Raw genomic sequence first — 18,341 nt, 5'->3', positions numbered from 1 at the left:
TTAAAATATTTACTGATGAAGATCAAAGAGCACAGCCTTCAGTATGGATTACATCTCAATGTCAAGAAAACAAAAATCCTCACCACTGGACAAATAGCCTGGATAGTAAGATATATATGTTGTTGTTGTTATGTGCTGTGGAGTTGGTTCCGACTCATAGCGACCCTGTACAGGGTTTCTGAGGCTGTAAATCTTTACTGGAGCAGAAAGCCTCATCTTTCTCCCATGGAACCGCTGGTAGTTTCGAACTGCTGACCCTGAGGTTCGCAGCCCGATTCATAACCACTACACTACCAGAGCTCCTTAATATATATACTTAAATTTACCTAACTAAAGGGAAACTTCAGCGAGTACACTAGACCTTAAATGCTGCTGGGAGAGCCTGATCGGATTTTGTTGTTCACTGTTTCCCTAGATCCTAGCATAGTGGTTGTCATCTAGCAGATGCTGAGTATTTGTGAAATTAGTTCATGTTCCAAACCTCTTAAACAGATCTAGCTGCCCTCAAAGAAGATACATGTAACCTGAATCTAGCATTTTGGAAGTTTTTATTCAAATATATTTTTAAAAAATTAGTTGAATTTTAATAATCTCAAAATAAATAGTTTAGGCATTAAACATTCAGACTATGAGAAATACTGACAATAGTTAACTTTAAATGTAATGAAGCTACTTAAAGAAATGGTATTTAATGTTACTATAAATATGCATTTTCACTTGAGAATCATTAATATTTAAATGATTTTTTCCCAATAAGTACATTTGGAAAGTATTCAGTAACATAAATGCAGCATTTGATATCATTAGCTTTGTGATGCAATTACAATGAGATTTTAGAGTTAATTTTGTCTTTTTCTTTCTTTTGTTATTATTCTTGTTACACCTGGCACTTTGTTAGTGGAGAGATTTGTTTTGGGCTGGAAGGAGAGGTTAAAATGGACAGGACTAGTGCCCATGTGGGGGGCACTTTCCAAGACATCAGGTATTCCTTCGACTCAGGTTTAGAGAAACACGATCATTAATGAAACCCCCAAGAAAGGCATAGTGACGGCCAGACAACCTGGGATGGGGGCTCATCTTAGTCAAAGCTGGAGTCCTCAGATAGCAGAGCCTCGATGTTGCTGGTTGGAAATCAACGTCTGTATCTGTGCACAGGCACACCATCGTGTCCCACAAGGGACTTCTCAAGGTTCCAGGCAATGTCGTTGAGGCACACTGGAGACCAGGTGATAAGCTTGGGGTAGGTCTTGAGGGCAGTGGTGTCATTGCTGGGCGCTGGCAAGGACTCCCCCAAGAAGGCAAAGAGTGGGTGAGCTTGTGCGCCCGTTCACCTCGCACATCTAGAAAAGGGAGAAGTTGGGCTCGAACCCACCATTTGGTAGAACGTACTTGAAGGAATTCAGGGTCTCTTAGTTTTTGGTGTTCCCCTGATGCCCAAACTGGTTGCTCGGGAAGCCAAGCACGACCAGGCCCCCGGGGGACCGCGGCACTGCTGCAGATCTTACATCTGGATATCGTCCCAGACGGTGGTGTCTCAGAGAGACGACAGCACGTTCTCCATGAGCAAGCAACACCTTGCCTCACAGTAAGCCCAGGCTCATAGACTCCCTCCCGGCCAGCGCAAAGAAGGCATGCACTCAGTGTGGGGCTACCCCCAAGAAGAGAGCGGCACACATAATGCAAATATCGGAATAGTGGAAAAGGTTTGGGATCCAGCCAAGTGAATTTTCTCTTTTTAAAATGCTACTAAGTAATTTTCCATTTGGTTTTAGTGATAGTTCTACCACAACCCAAATTTTAAATGGGCTATCCTCAACTGTTAAGGAACTCTGGTAGCGTAGTGGTTATGAATCGGGCTGCGAACCACAAGGTCAGCAGTTCGAAACTACCAACTCTTCCGCGGGAGAAAGATGAGGCTTTCTGCTCCCATAAGGATTTACAGCCTCGGAAACCCTGTACAGGGTTGCTATGAGTCGGAACCGACTCCACGGCATATAACAACAACAACAACAACAACAATTCTTAACTGTTAATATGAATGAAGAGTAGAGTTAGGAGTAAAAATTCTTCTCCAGCATTTGTTTCATTAGTTCAAGATTTCAAAACCAAGCTCTTTAGAGCAGAGGCTAATGTAGATAACCAGAATTCTGATTTAGTTCTTGAAACTAGTGAAGATTTATTTCTAACTTCTAGAAATTTGAATGTGCCTCTAATCAGAAAGCCTTCTATTAGCCAGAGAATTGTTAATACATCTGTCCCAATCAAAAGCAGTTTTTCTCCGCCATTATTAACTTCAGCTAGACCATCAGAACAAATAGTAACCGAACAACATACTATTTTAAATCAGCTGACCACTTTTCACATGTACTCACAAAGCAGCTACACACATGCAATTGGCCACATTGTAAATTTTGTTACAACTAAGCTTCTACTTCTCAGTACTTCATCTCTGTCATACAGTTATTTGGGACAGATGGTGAAACCTTGGACTCTCAACTGGGTACTCTGATTTATCAGCCAATGAGACTCCTTTTTCTAACCTGTTAGAAGCAAACAGTCCATGGTAACCAAAGCCTAGGACCCCTGATGGATCTGCCACCCATCTTTCAAGGTTAGCTCATTAGTCCTCTTCAGCATATCAGCATAATGCTAATTACAGTTAATCTTGTAACAAAGGAATTCCAGATTATGCAGGATAAAGCATTATGTTTATAATCCTCAATAAAATACCTGCAATTCTCTTATTTGGAAAATACACTTATGTAGTTCACTTTTGCTATTTCATTTTCCTTATTTTTAAAAACTTTAGTAAAATGGGGTTACTGTTTTTTCAAGGTCACTATATAGTGTTTTACTGACTTGATGACACCTAACAACAACAATAATTGTGTTTTAAATACAACTAGTTTTGTTAATTTGACAAGAACATATAATGTGCCCTTTAAGAACCGAAGTACAACTATTTTGATAACATAGCTATTTGGCTTGGCTAGGATTAAAGCCTTACCACCCCTGGTGCAAGATAAGCACTGGACTGTGAACCAATGATCAGCAGCTCAAACCAACCAGCTGCTCCTCAAAAACCCCATACAGGGTCACTATGAGTAAGAATTGATTCAGTAACACGCAACAACAGAATAAGCCATGGACTGCTAACTGCAAAGTTGGTGGTTCACACCCACCAGCGGCTTTGTGGGAGAATGTTTTCTGCTCATGTAAAGATTTACAGTGTTGGAAACTGGATGTGATCACTGTTGAGTAGGAATCAACTCAAGGCAGTGAGAGAATGAAATATAACCAAGCAATGCCTGGGAATATCTTGTACACTTCTTCCCACAGTCCTTATTTCATAGAGACAATTGGCTTTGTAGTAAAGACTTTCTCATATTAATTGTGCTCATACTATTCCAGGGCATCACACCCAAGATTTTAGTGTAGCACCCCTTTAATCATTTGAAAAAAGAAAGTGAGGAAAACAGAAAAAAGGAGGAAACATGTTAGAGGAAGGAAATAAGTTCACTCATGAGGTAGTCTGGCTGGGATTCATCAAATGAGGGTCTAAATTATGAAAGCATCAAGTAGAGAACAGATGCAAGGATCAAGGATAAATGATAAATGTACCTTTGGTATTTCTTCAATTACATTGCATTCTCCCCATTATGTTAAAGATACAGTTCCTCAAATTTGGGAGGCATAAGTAATGTATACTTATTCAACCTATATACTGAGCAAATAATCCGAGAAGCTGGATTCTATAAAGAAAAATGTGGCATCATGATTGGAAGAAGACTCATTAACAACCTGCGATATGCAGATGGTACAACCTTGCTTGCTGAAAGTGAAGAGGACTTAAAACATTTACTGATGAAGATCAAAGAGCACAGCCTTCGGTATGGATTGCATCTCAATATAAAGAAAATAAAAATCCTCACCACTCGACCAATAAACAACATTCTTACTAATGGAGAAAAGATTGAAGTTGTCAAGTCAATGGAGAAAAGATTGAAGTTGTCAAGGACTTCATTCTTCTTGGATCAACTATCAATACTCATGGAAGCAGCAGTCAAGAAATCAAACAATGTATTGCATTAAGCAAATCAGCTCCACAAGACCTCTTTAAAGTGTTGAAGAGCAAAGATGTCAGCTTGAGGACTAAGGTGCGCCTGACCCAAGTCAGGATATTTTCAATAACCTCATATGCATGTGAAAGCTGCACAGTGAATCAGGAAGACTGTAGAAGAATTGATACATTTGAGTTACGGTGTTGGAGGAGAATATTGAACGTGCCATGGGCTGCCAAAAGAACAAACATCTGGAAGAAGTGCAGCCCGAGTGCTCCTTGGAGGCCAAGATGGCCAAACTTCGTCTGTCCTACTTTGGACATATGTCAGGAGGGACCAGTCACTGGAGAAGGACATCATGTTTGGTAAGGTGGAGGGTCAGAGAAAAAGAGGAAGACCCCCCAGTGAGATGGATTGACAAAATGGTAGCATCAATGGGCTCAAGCATGGCAACAATTGTGAGGTTGGCCCAGGACTGGGCTGTGTATCTTTCTGTTATGCATAGGGTTGTTATGAGTCAGTACCGACTGGATGGCACCTAACAACAACAACAAGTAATGTTTAATAAGTACATTTCATATTTGAAAGCATCCTGGTGTGTGCTATTAGATAAGCACTGGTCTGGTTACCACAAAGTCAGCAGTTCACACACACCAGCTGCTCTTTGGAAACCCTCCACAGGGTTGTTGAGTCAGAACAAACTCACTGGCCCCTAACATAGTATATTTTAGCCAATCCAGTAACACTAATCACCATTACTTATGTCACCACTGGAATTATAAAGACCACACAACATAATCTAAACTATATCAACATCAGCATCAGATGAAATTTTACAACTAATATTAGTAAAGGCACTATATATTTGCTTTAATGTCATCCAAGCATTCCAGTTGACTTGTAAACTTAATTGCACTCACTAGCCCACCCTGTTTATTTTCTAATGCACACTTTTCATGCCACATATTTCTTGCTGTTAAGTGCCTTTGATTCAGTTCCGATTCATAGTGACCCTGTACAAGGTTTCTGAGGAGCCGCTGGTGGCCTTAAACCACCAGCAGTGGTTGTGGTTCACAGTGCAGTACTGATTCTGTAGCGCCACATCAGGAGTCCTCATATGGACAGCCTTAACTCCTTATCCTGGCATATAATTATTGTTAGATTCTGGACCCACATACTCAGCAAGGCCTGACAAGTCCTTTCAAAATTTGGCATATGTTCATCTTTGTAGTGTTTTACCTGTCTGAAAATCCACCTGACAAACTACTTTTAGCCATACTCATTCTCATCTCCTAACGTTTGCCCTAGCTCTTTGCTTACTTATCTTGTATGTCTAAGTGCAGGTATCATCTTTCCCAGGAACTATTTCCTGTTTAAGAAGCTCTAGTAACGTAGTAGTTACGAATTGGGCTGCGAACTTCAAGGTCAGCAGTTCGAAACTACCAGCTGTTCCACTGGAGAAAGATGAGGCATTCTGCTCCCGTAAAGATTTACAGCCTTGGAAACCCTGTACAGGGTCGCTATGAGTCAGAACCGACTCCACGGCACATAACCACCACCATTTCCTGTTTACTCCTATAGTTTGTCAGGCATTCTACACTGACCAGGGACACAACAAATGTCCCAGGACCAACCATCACTTTTCATAGTAAACTTTTGTTTTCATAGTACATGGACTAAATTTCCAGCAACAGTGATCATTTGATCCAGTTGGTGGTGCTGCATTTAGAAGACTACAAATGTATTATTCATTCTGTCCTGTACTTGTCAAGATCATGTGGCTCTCTGCCAATATAGTTACTGTGCTTCACCCCAGTACCCTAACGTCATTCCTTCTCTATACAAACTTACACTCAAAACTTTTTTTGACCAGAGTGAAATCCTAAATTTTCACAAAAAGTCTGTGTACCTCAGACGAGCCCTCCTCCTTTTGTTTGCATTCAGTAGTCACCTGCTAAAGCATGTGGATTAGAAGGTGATAAGGGTAGTTAGAAATCTACTCAAAGCTCAACAATATCAGATGCCTGTAGATGCTGGGGAGCCGGGAATGTGTCCATCAAATAATTTGACATTCTACCATTACTTTGTGGTAAATCGATGTACCACTGTGGAGTTGCAAATGCCTTAAAAACACTGCAGTCAAGGGCATGGAAAGGAGGTTTCTGACTCACAGTAGTGTGGCCAATCAGATGATCATGCTTAACAGCAAAACTGGAACCTGAAAAAGTATGACTTATAAAAAGGTGCTAGTGATAGTCTTGACAAGAGGTCAAAGGTTCAGGAAGACAGAGAAGTATCCCATTTGCCAAGAGCTAAAATGACCAACTTTGAGTAGGACTCACAAGAATGGCATGCAGTGGCACTTTCTGCATTAGAAACATAGTCTTTTCATTGTGAGCCCAACTTTTGATAGCATTGTTTGGATTTATAGTGGCTTCATCCATAAGGTATCCTGGTAGCATAGTAGATAACTAGCTGGGCTGCTAACCACAAGGTTAGTAGCTCAACACTACCAATTGCTTCATGGGAGAAAGATGATGCTTTCTGCTCCCATAGATTTACGGCCTTGAACCCCTATACAGGGTTGCTATGAGTGTGAACCAACTCCACAGCATAGTACCACCACCATATCCACAGACACCTTCAGAGTTCACACAGTTCAATTAGTAGGCATAATTTGTTTTCACAACTAAAAGAAATTGTCCAGTATGTGCTTTCCACTGATGTCCTGGTGTGGTGCTGTAGGATAAACACTGGTCTGCTAATCCCAACATCAGCAGTTCAAACCCACAGGCCGTTTGAAAACACTCAACAGGGTCGCGATGAGTCGGAATCAACAGCACTTAAGAGCAACATTTTCCCACCAGGCAGATCTAAAAGCTCTGAAACTGACACTGTAGTGAATAAGTAGTGTCCTTACTGAAATTTTACAGCTATTGACAAATCTTCATGTTGCAAAATGCACAGCTGGTTTTCAAAACATGATCTCCTTGACATTTCTGGGGACACATGGAGTCAAAGTTATTTCCAAAATACTAAACTGCTGTTTCCCCTGTATTGTTTGCACTAATGACTTTGAGATTGCTGATCCCCTACCAAGCATGGATCAAGGTAGTTGCACTAGGCTTTCTGCTCTCATAAAATATTTATAGTTTCAAAAACCCTCTACAGGGTCCCTATGGTCAAAACTGACGATGCACAAAGCATGACATAATTTTCACCTCCATACACTCTAAAAATAAGTGAATAAAGAAACTCAAGTTTCACCTAAAGGATGCTGTTGGTGAAGCAGTGAAAATTACTGTTTTTGTAAACTCATTTAATTTAGTTCAGGAGGGCGTGTCTTTTCCTTTTAAGACTCGGGGGTTCCCTGAATGTTTATTTTCTCAGCCAGACACAAATGTCATATGTTTCTGTGCTCAGTTTTGCAGTGTTATTGTCCTGACTCTGCCCGTGGACAGGGGGATTCCATGTGTGAGGGGAGGGAAGAAGGAAAAAGAGATTTATCTCTTGGTGAGTAAAAAGAGTACAGGTAAGTCCCATAAGTCCCACTATTGCCCACAGTAAAGACACTATATTCAGAAATCTGAACCCATTGGTTTACTTGACCAGAGAAAAGCTACCCAACTGCTCTGTTTTGCTGTCAAATGCCCATTCCCCTGGGCAGGGAAATCCAAGGTTTATTACCATTGCCAATGTCAAAAATGTTGGAAAGCCTTGTGGCAAAGCCGTTGCCAATGGCATCCTTCACATGCACAACATCAAAAGAACCAGGGTGTCTTTCTGTGTTGGTGATCACACCAACTTGGCCGAGATTGGCTCCACTGATCACCGTCCACGCATTACCTGTGTCAAAGTTGATGAAGTTGGTTTCTTCCCAGTTCCGAAATTAATCTTGATGATGTCATTCACCTTGATGAAAGGATCTGGGTAATGAAGGGTTCACGCATCATGAGTCACAAGGTGTGAGATTCCCTTTGTATCAACAAGTATCTTTCTCTCTTTTACAGCTTGTACTTTGCCTCTTCAGCTCTAATGCAATGAACAGCAAAATGGCCTTTGTAATCATAGATCAGGTGGAAATGCTCACCTGTCTTCTCAATGCTGATGACATCCATGAGCCCAGCAAGGTATGTGATGCCTGTTTGAATCTTGCCATCGATTCTGATGAAGCGCTGCATACAAATTTTTCTTACCTCATTTCCAGTCAAAACTTACTCGAATCTATTCCTGAGGAAGATTATGAGGGGGAGACATTCTCTCAGCTTGTGGGGACCTGTCAATGGGTGAGGTGTCTCTGAGAGCAAAGGAATCCACCGGATAGCCTTCTGAACATCCATTAGAGCTGCTTTCATCACCAGAATGCCAGGATACAGAATACTGACTTTTTGTGGGTGTGTTTATCCCTGCAGCTACATGAGAAAAACACCTGTTAGTTTGTGGAGCATCCAATGCTTAGGCACCATAAAATGCTTTAAGTGTTTCTTGGGGCCCCAGGCCATGGCAAAACGCTGTGATAGAAAAGAACTTCTACCCTTTACAGTGCTTCAAATACATTTTTAAATGACTCGATTTTTCAAGGTACATAATGCTTTTTCTCAAACACCTCAGCTGTAAAAATATCTTTACTTTGTGCAAATGTGCAAAATATCTAGACAATCTTGAGTTTTCTGTAGTGTTGGATCCTGTTCAGTGTCATTGCATTTTGTTCTTGTTAGGTGTTGTTGAATTGATTCTGACTCATAACAACCCTGTATAGGGCTTCTGAGGATGCAAATCTTTACCAGAGCATAAAGTCTCATCTTTCCCCTGAGGAGTAGCTGTTGAGTTTGAATTGCCATCCTTGTGGTTAACAGTCTAGTGTTTATCCTACAGTGCTATCCATGCTCCTTTGGTTATGGCATATGCTTGATCAAACTTATCAAGGTGATATTTCTAGAGTAGGAAAATCAATCCTGTAACTATCTGAAACAAAAGACTGTTGCTGTATATATATTGTTGTTGTTAAGTTCTGTCTAGTCGGTTCTGACTCATAGTAACTGGTAAGTTTGAACCACCAGCCTTGCAGTTCAAACTGACCTTGTGGTCTAGTGCTTACCCTACAATGCCACACCAGAACTCCAAATATGTATAGTATGATTATTATTATTATTATTTTTTAAAAAGGGACTTCAAATTAACATGTTGCTAAGGAAAGAACTGGAGGAAGACTCATAAATGACCTGCATGCGAAATGCAGATGATACAAACTTGCTTGGTGAAAGTGAAGAGGACTTAAAATACTTACTGGTGAAGATCAAAGACCACAACCTTTGGTATGGCTTGCATCTCAATGTAAAGATAACAATAAACAACATCCATATAAATGGAGAAAAGGTTGAAGTTGTCAAATACTTCATTTTTCTTGTATCAAACATCAACATTCATGGAAGCAGCAGTGAAGAAATTAAACAACGTATCGCAATGGGCAAAACTGTTGCACAAGACCTCTTAAAGTGTTGAAGAGCAAAGATGTCAGTTAGAGAAATAAGGTGTGCCTGACCAAGCCAAGGTATTTTCAATAACCTCATATGCACATGAAAGTTGTACAGTGAATAAGGAAGACCATAGAAGAATTGATGTATTTGAGTTATGGTGTTGGAGAATATTAAAAGTACCATGGACTGCCAAAAAAACAAACACATCTGTGTTGGAAGAAGTACAGCTAGAATGCTCCTTATAAGCCAGGATGGCCAAACTTCATCTCTCATACTTAGGACATATTATCAGGAGGGACCACTCTGTGGAGAAGAAAATCATGTTTGGTAAAGTGAAGGGTTGGAGAAAAAGAGGACGACCCCCAAGGAAATGGATTTGCAGTGCCAACAGCAATGAGCTCAAACATAGCAACACTTGTGAGGTTGGCATAGGACCTGGTAGTGTTTTGCTGTGTTGTACATAGGGTTGCTTTGAGTTAGTACCAACTCAATGGCACCTAACGACCACAACAACAACAAGGAAAGAAAACATGATCACAAATTTCACAATGGTTGTTAAGTGCTGTTGAGTTGATTCCAACTTCTAGCAACCCTGTACAGGACTTCAGAGGAATGGCTGGTATGTTTGAACCACCGACCTTGTGCATATCCTACAGTCCAGTACCTGTCCTACGGTGCCACACCAGGACAGTCATAGAATAATAGTTAATTACACATTAGTAAAGGATGTACATAGTGAATATGTTGTTGATGGCAAGTATCTTCATCCATTTCATTTCAACATGAGAATGGTAGAATTACCTTACTTTTAAAGTATTTTCTACAATTTTGCAAAGGCACAAAATTCAGGAGTTCAAAGTAACAACAAAAATCAAATCTACATTTGGAAGACAGTGAAAATAAGTAAGAAGTCTATTCATAAATACCTTTATCCTTATTATTCATTTATCAGTCCAGAGGATAATGAATGGTCAGCCTTCTCATACAGATCATTTTCCATGGGTCACTTCTTGGACTAAATATAAGTTATTTGAACACAAGGATTTCTTTAACAATATGTGAAAGAAATACACTTATCTTAAAGTTTGCCTCATTTCTATTTCTTATAGTGTTTCAGTTTATTATTTAACAGGATTTGTAAAGGTGTAAGTGAGTCTATTCAAGAAGGAACACCCAAAGAGAAAGTTTTGTCACTAAATGTGTTTTCAACAATCATTGATCGCTGATTCTGCTGAAGCATGTAGTTAAAGATTAAATTAATAAATCGGTTCTGATGAGCTGAAATGGAATAAAATATAATTTCATATTTCCAAGAAAGCTGTCTTTCCTCATTTCCTTTCAACTCTGTTGTATATGAATAAACCCTTCTCTATCTTTATTTCAAGGAGCTCTTGTAGCCTAGTGGTTAGGAGTCGGGCTGCTAACCTCAAGGTCAGCAGTTCGAAGCTACCAGTTTCCATGGGAGAAAGATGAGGCTTTCTGCTTCCACAAAGATTTGCAGCCTCAGAAATCCTGTGCAGAGTAGCTATGAGTCGGAACTAACTCCACAGTGCTTAACAAAATAACATCCTTCGTTTCATGTGTCATTAGCAGTCCTTTTTTTTTTTTTTATCTTCAGAAGTTAATACTGGAATTTGAAGACTGGGAAATAAAAAAGATTTATTTTATAACTCTCAGGAACTTCCCCAGTGCTCCTATTTGTACTTCAGGCTTTGGACACTGTGTTTAGATAAATTACAGCCAGATGACGGAAAGTGGAGTTACCATGCTAGCCAAGATGTGATGTTCAGTTTTAAATACTGAGTAAGTCATATTATGAAATTTATTAAGTTCTTTAAAGAAAAGGCCTGATCTATGTCTTCCCTGAAACTTCTTACAGTTTCTTTTCTATAAATGAAAGAGATTCCACTCATTGTTCTTTTATATTTGAATTAACACTGACCTGAGAGGAGACGTGAAGCTCCATGCTTAAAAAGCGGTAGGTTTTTTTCCAATAATAACAGCCAACACAGAGACTACATTGAATTTAATTGCAATCTTTAATGAATCTTCCATTAATTAATTAATTAAAATGATGGAAACACATTTTTAATTCTAATTTGTGATTACAGAAAAAGTATGTATTTACTACTTCAAAACCTTTATATTATCTAGTAAAGTTGGGAATTTGTTCTAGTGACTCCACAGAGTTTGCAGTGAAACATGTCGTATGCTCTGGGAGTAAGCAATCCAGTTCCAAAGTCTTCTCAAATAGTCCATAGGTTGAGGTGACATGTTGCGTATAAGTAGGTATGTGCTACTGACGGCTATCAGTGTTCCAAAGAAAAAGAATCCTTTGTTTATTACCTGTAAAGACAGTAAGAACTCTCATTTCAATTGTTGTGAGATTCAAATCTTGAAATAGGTTTCTTTTATAAATTACTAAGGATTATACATGGTCTCTTTGGTTTTCACCTGGAATAGACATTTCATTCCATGATCGCCAGGTAAAGTCCTGCAATAGTGATAAGGACAAAATTGGAGCTGTGCTTTCCTCTCTCAAGAAAACCACAAGTCTTTTCCTATAAGGAATTCTTAGTAGTCAGCTTTTATACTCGAGAAACCAACACCATTGCCATCAAGTGGATTCTGACTCACAGGTTTCTGAGGCTGTAAATCTTATGGGAGTAAAATGGCTCATCTTTTTCCTGCAGAGCAGCTGATGGGTTTGAACTTCTGCATTATCCTACAGTGATGCCAAGGCACCTTGGTTTTTTTAGTCATTAAAGATAAAAACAGCTGGCTGGTCTGAAGTTTAGGGAGACGTGAACTCCTGAGCCCATGGACACTGACCTAGCCAGGTAGAGTTGAGAGTGAAGTGGTCAGCAGGTCTGAAGTGGGGAGAGGTGTGAAACAACTCCCAAATTTACAGAAAGTGCCCATTTGACCTAGCTTGAATAATTCGCTGACCAGAGCTCGACTAGAGGAAGATAAAGAAGTTTGATACAGGGAGCAAGCATAAATTGCTACAGTTTGATGAACTGAACCTTTGCTTATGGATATAGTTGTTCAAAATTTTAATTGAGAGGGAAGGATTCTTCATATCAAGGATCAAGCTTGCCTCCTTAGTTCACTGGGTTGATAGGGATGGGTAACTTATGCATTGGCTATAAAAAGTATGGGGCTTAGTTTCAGACCGAGGTGGGTCAGGTAGAATCTCCATTGAATAGTTTTCCTCTTGCTCCACATAGGTCTGGTGAAAAGGGATGGGAGACGATGATGATAGAATTTTATGATTCAGTTGTGAGTAACTGTTATCATGACTAATTGCAATTGTCACAATTGTACATGTAGAAGATGTGAAACTGAAAGGAGGGAGCAGGAAATCTTTCATTTAAGGAGCAGAGGACCCTAAGACCATCAAGAGGGAAGAGCATGAGTGGAGCATGAGATCCTAACTGGAAAAGTGGTGACAAAAGAGAAGGAGGCAGAGGCAATGGCATAGAGACATAGAGCAGTAGAGGACTCCAGGCCCATTGACTAAGAAAGTCAGTGTACCTGTGGGCAGGAGGCTAACTTACAAAATGTGCCCTTTGAACATTTAATGACTATATATTGTGTGGAATGTATACATAAAAAAGAGAGAGAGAATAGAGGTAAATACTGTCAACTGATGGTGCGTGTGTGGCAGGGATTGTAATCATTACAATGAAACAAAATATGATTTGTTGAATGTAAAACTGATGATCTGCCTTGTAAACTTTCACTCAATTCACAATAAAAGCTTTAAAATAAATAAAAGCAAAAAACAGAAACCCAATTTAGACAGCTTTGAGCCCTTTCTCCAGAAAGCACAATTTGGAAGCCATAAATGAGTCAGTCACTTCTCAGAAATGGTGCAAACTGTTCATAAGAACTTGCTGGGCTGGGTGACCTCTGTAACACAGAAGATACAATTACCTTAAAATGTTATGCAGGATGTCTTTAACACCAAGAGAACATGGCCCGCACATCTCGAGCAAGGCCTTTTCTAGTCTTGGTTAGGTGTGCCTGTATCATCCTGTCCCATTTCTAACACTGCATTCATTGACATTCTAATCATGTGTCATTGCCTAAGGACAGAGACCCTATTGTTTTCACCTCTAGAGGAATAAATCTTGACTCCTTCCAATGTAGTGTCAGTTCAAACCCACCAGCCTCTTGGAAACCCTAAACACAGTCCATATGAGTTGGAATTGACCTGACAGCACTTAACATCAACAACAACCTTCGAATTCATTCTCCACACAGCAAAGTAATCTTTCAAAAATCCAAACCTGTGTCTATCATCCTGCCCCAATCTCGCCTTACTTGCAAAGTAACTAACATGCAGGACCTGTGAGGCCTTGCTAACCTTTCTTGTCATACTCACATGTAAGTGCTACATTCGGGCCCCACTGAAGAGCATGTTGCTGGCTTTCCTTCAACCATTACCTGTGTTTACCTACTATCATTCCCCTCAGAAACCATTTGGCCATCCACTGTAGTTGTTCATCTCTTAAACTAGTCCTTGAACTATTTGAAAGGGAGGAACAGAGTCTTGTTCATCACCATGCCTAACTCATTGCCTATGCAGTAAAGAAAACTGTTTATTGAATGAATTAAATCTGCAAAATTTCTAAAATGGAAAATCGAGTATGAAAGTCTATAAAATGGTATCTCTGGGTCAGCTGCCAAAAATGAATGTGGCATAATATTACATTGGAATTTATTGTGTTTCTACGTGATTGCATTCTGAATAATTTTAAACCTGTAATAATGTTGCATAAAACAAATATATAAAGGAAAACATTTAGTAATATTAGCGTCAGTTTCTCTTCGGAATTGCTTCCTTCTCAAGCTTCCCCCTACACTTTGCATCTTTAACACTATTCATTCTGGCACCCAATTCTCTATATACCTCAGGCATTTTTTATTTGAAAGGCAAACATGCGGTGTGTGGCAAACCATTTCTGTATTTGCCTAAAATCAACATACCCATAATACTATGACACACAAATATATCAGATTCAAAAAGGCAAAGTGTAATCGGTTCCAACCTTTTTTTGCCAATGCCACCTCAGAACAGCTTCATGGTATCTTATTCTGGAAAAGGTGATCTATAGGGAAGTTTAAGAAGTATTTTTATTAATTTTTTTAATGTTTAAATGGAAGATTACAGTGAGGAACATTCTGAAAGCCAGCTCTTACCATTGTATAGAGAGGAATAAATGTAGATGGCATCACAGCATGAAGACATCTTTCTATGTTCTTTTGGAAGATGAACCACCCTGAGTTGACATGTGCTCGCATCTGTAATAATATAAGATTCTTAATACCTCAAACAAACTGCCTTTTTCCCTTTACTAGCATGTATTTTTCTATATTCCTATTCATCACCATTAGTCAAATAAATTCTTATTTCTATAACAGTCATTCCCAGTCCCTTTTAGTAGTAAATGGTAATAGTAGAGAACATTACCTTAAAAATGAACAACTGCACACACAATCTATAAGGAAGGTTATTTTGCTGAGGGATCAATATGGGAACTCTTCCAGCAAAGGATTTGTTCAACCAGATCTTCAGATAATGTGTGAGTCCAAAGATGTGAGAAGTTTCTGTTGCTTCCTGGTTGGTTTAGAGTATTATTATGGCTGCAGGAGATCTGCTTAAAGCTATGCCTGGGTTGACTTACTTCAAATTCAGGACAAATATTGAGCAAGAGACAGCAATAAAATCCTTCAGAGTTTTAAAATAGAACTTCCGTCACCACATAGGGTGCAATTCTGTTTAAGTTGAGGTCTATATCTTTCATATTCAGGAAAGATGGAAAGCCACTCTCTTCCTTAAATTCACCTTGTAAACTTCTTCACTCAGTTAAAACTACAACCACAAACAACTATTGTGACTTTTTTATGTGTTTTACCCAAAAATGAATTTAACATGTTTTATTCAACGTAGTAATAATTCTAGACATGATCTGGTTTTTTTTTTCCTCCCTAAGCACTGACTACTAACACAGTCAGCAGTTTAAACAACAAACCACCTGTCATTCCTCAGAAACTCTATACAGGGTGGTTATGAGTCAGAACTGACTTGAGGACACAAGTCCCAGTGGGTATTTAGTGCTACTCTAAATATACAGCGTATAATGTTAAGAGTGAAAAGGTCATTTAAATAGTTTTTAACTTTTTAGATATATTAACACATTTCAGAGTTACATTTTCATTAAAATAGCATGTTACTAATTTTACTGTGTATCAAAGATCTGAGCCTGTGAATTATTAGAGATGGAAAGCAAAAGTATTTTGTCAAACTGGTTCTGTCGTAGATGTTCCTGAGATGGAAATACAGATGTATGTGTAGGTCATTGTCACTGGCCCCATATTCACAATCAACCCATTCTAAAGAATACTGTGTATATGTGTTTTTGGCTATCTCTATTCTTTTTTTTTTAAGTTTTTATTGTGAGTTATGTGTTAGTTTACATGGTGAACATTATTCATCCTATCATATTTTGTTTCATTGCAATGATCACAATCCCCTGCATGTATCATCAAACAACCAAAGGGTACACCCCACACCCCTGCCCCTCAGCCGCCAGCCCACAGCCCCTCCTTCTCCCTGAGTCCAGAGTCCCCAGCAGCTCCTTCTGTATATGTCATCATCTCTGCCTCCATCCCTAGTGTCACTGTCTTTCTAGACATGGTGTCTCACTTCGTTTTTCTCCTTTGATGGTTCCAGGGATCTCTGCTCCTGGACTGCAAAATCAGCCACTCCCCTCCTTTTGTTACCAAACATTTACATTTACCTTTTCAACACTCCCTGCCACACCTGATAGCAATCATTCCCTATTGAACCACAGGAGTCCTCCCCCCACCATATCTATTCTTATGCAGCATGCATAACATTAGGGCAAAAGCAGAGAAAAACTAAGAGAAAGTACATTTGTTAGAATAAGAATGAGCTATCTCAAATAATAGAGCTAAACCTTCTAACTCACCTCGATGTAATTATACATGGAGAGATCTGAAATCGCATGGTCATCTGGAACTCTAAATCTTGAGAATTCAGGAAGACACATACCTAAAAACCAAGTTAAATAATATATCATCTTTTCCAAATTAGTCTACGGAAATGCACTGGGCTTGTGCAGGTTAAATTAAATGGCAAATATACTCTTCGGATGTTCTTTCTAAAATTTGACAACAATGTTGCATAACTAACAATTTATGAAGACTGAGAAACACACATTTTCTGTTGTGATTAAATAATACTTACAATACTTGGTATACTTAATATATGTTTGTCAGTTAGTAAAACCACCTTCCTTATTTTACAGATTGAATGTTTTACATATAAATGTTTATAAATGGCCCTAAGTTACTCAGAATTTGCTACTCTGCTTTTGTGCACCCTGGTACCTTATGCACAATTGCCTCATTGCACCTGAGACACCTTTTTAACTTACCCATTAACTCCCTACTATCGTGTGAGTTCTCTGAAGTAGGCATTATTGTTGCTGTTTAGTGCCATCAAGTCAGTTCTGACTCATAGGGACCCTGTATAGGGTTTCTGAGGAGCAGCTAGTGGGTTTGAACTGCCAGTCTTGTGATTTGCAGTCCAGGGCTGATCCTATAGTGCCCTATAGCAGCCCAGAGTATTATTATTCCCACCTTATAAATGTAAAACAAAAACAAACTTCTAAGGCATTAGAAAGACGAAATGACTTTCTCAAGATCACACTAGTAATAAATTAGCAAATCAAGACTGGAAATTGAGTGTAGGTTTAAAATCAGTGCTCCAACCATTGAATTTAGAGGTGGTCTTTGAAGTATGTGATGTTGGGAGTAAAGGAAAGGTTACCCAGTTTTCAGGTTATTTGCAATTTCTTTTATAGCTACATAGACAATCATTATGTATATATTTAATATAGGTATAATACTGTTGTTGTTGTTGTTAAGTACCGTGGAGTCAGCTTTGACTCATAGTGACCCTACACAGGGTTTCCAAGGCTGTAAATCTTTACGGGAGCAGACCGCCTCATCTTTCTCCTGTGGAACCACTGGTAGTTTCGAACTGCCAACCTTGAGGTTAGTAGCCCGATTCGCAACCACTACGATACTACTATATATATATTATTTATACCATTATGTACATTGTGTTCTATATAGTCTTATATATATATAATATATATATAGTATGTATAAATTTATGTTATTATTTAATATCAATATTGTTGTTGAATACCATTGAGTCAGCTTCGACTCATAGCGACCCTGTGTAGGGTTTCTGAGGAGCAGTTGGTAAGGCTTGAATCACTGACATTGCAGTTCAAACTGACCTTGCAGTCCAGCACGTTAACCCACAGCACCACATCAGGACTAATATGTTGTTGTTGTTGTTGTTGTTAAGTGCCATTGACTCGGTTTGGACTCATAGCAAGCCAATATAGGGTTTCCAAGGAGTGGTTGGTGAGTTTGAACTGCAGACCTTGTGGTTCAAACCAACTTTACAGCCTAGGGTTTATCATACAGCACCACACCAGGACTCTGTACTATAAGATATATGCATTTAATTCAAGAATTACAGAAAAAAAATTTAAACTTAAATATTTATAAAATTAATATATTGGCTGGATCCGTTTTAATCAAAATGTAAATAGAAGTATCAGATGTAAATTTTGATAGAGCAAAGAGCAAGTCATATCTGGAGCTTGTCAGAGTTTCTGAGGACATATTGCAGGAGGTGCCAGTAAGGGTTGTTACTGAGGCTGAAAGGGAAAGAAAGGTGCAGGGAGAGAAA

At 39.1% G+C, this 18,341-nt stretch overlaps 2 protein-coding genes across 2 annotated transcripts in view; one reads left to right on the top strand and one right to left on the bottom strand.

Moving 5' to 3' along the window:
* The first annotated feature begins 1,430 nt into the window (after positions 1-1,430).
* On the top strand, positions 1,431-10,764 carry LOC102811403. Its single transcript, XM_006868581.1, has 5 exons — positions 1,431-1,563; positions 2,091-2,500; positions 7,729-7,926; positions 8,072-8,191; positions 10,648-10,764. The coding sequence occupies exons 1-5, from the start codon at positions 1,431-1,433 to the stop codon at positions 10,762-10,764; spliced, it is 978 nt and encodes a 325-aa protein (XP_006868643.1).
* A 946-nt stretch (positions 10,765-11,710) lies between these two features.
* The window catches only part of KMO (kynurenine 3-monooxygenase (kynurenine 3-hydroxylase)), a 170,067-nt gene continuing 163,436 nt past the window's right edge, over positions 11,711-18,341 (bottom strand). Inside the window, exons 13-16 of the mRNA XM_006868580.1 lie at positions 16,540-16,622; positions 14,747-14,848; positions 14,596-14,655; positions 11,711-11,884 (exon numbers count right to left, since the gene is read on the bottom strand). Coding sequence (XP_006868642.1) covers positions 11,711-11,884; positions 14,596-14,655; positions 14,747-14,848; positions 16,540-16,622 — 419 coding nt within the window. The remainder of the gene's footprint in view (positions 11,885-14,595; positions 14,656-14,746; positions 14,849-16,539; positions 16,623-18,341) is intronic.

The sequence above is a fragment of the Chrysochloris asiatica genome, unplaced genomic scaffold, assembly GCF_000296735.1.
Source record: "Chrysochloris asiatica unplaced genomic scaffold, ChrAsi1.0 scaffold00119, whole genome shotgun sequence".
NCBI lineage: Eukaryota > Metazoa > Chordata > Mammalia > Afrosoricida > Chrysochloridae > Chrysochloris > Chrysochloris asiatica.
Note: the sequence above shows the minus strand (reverse complement) of the source record. Positions and strands in the feature narration are given on the sequence as shown.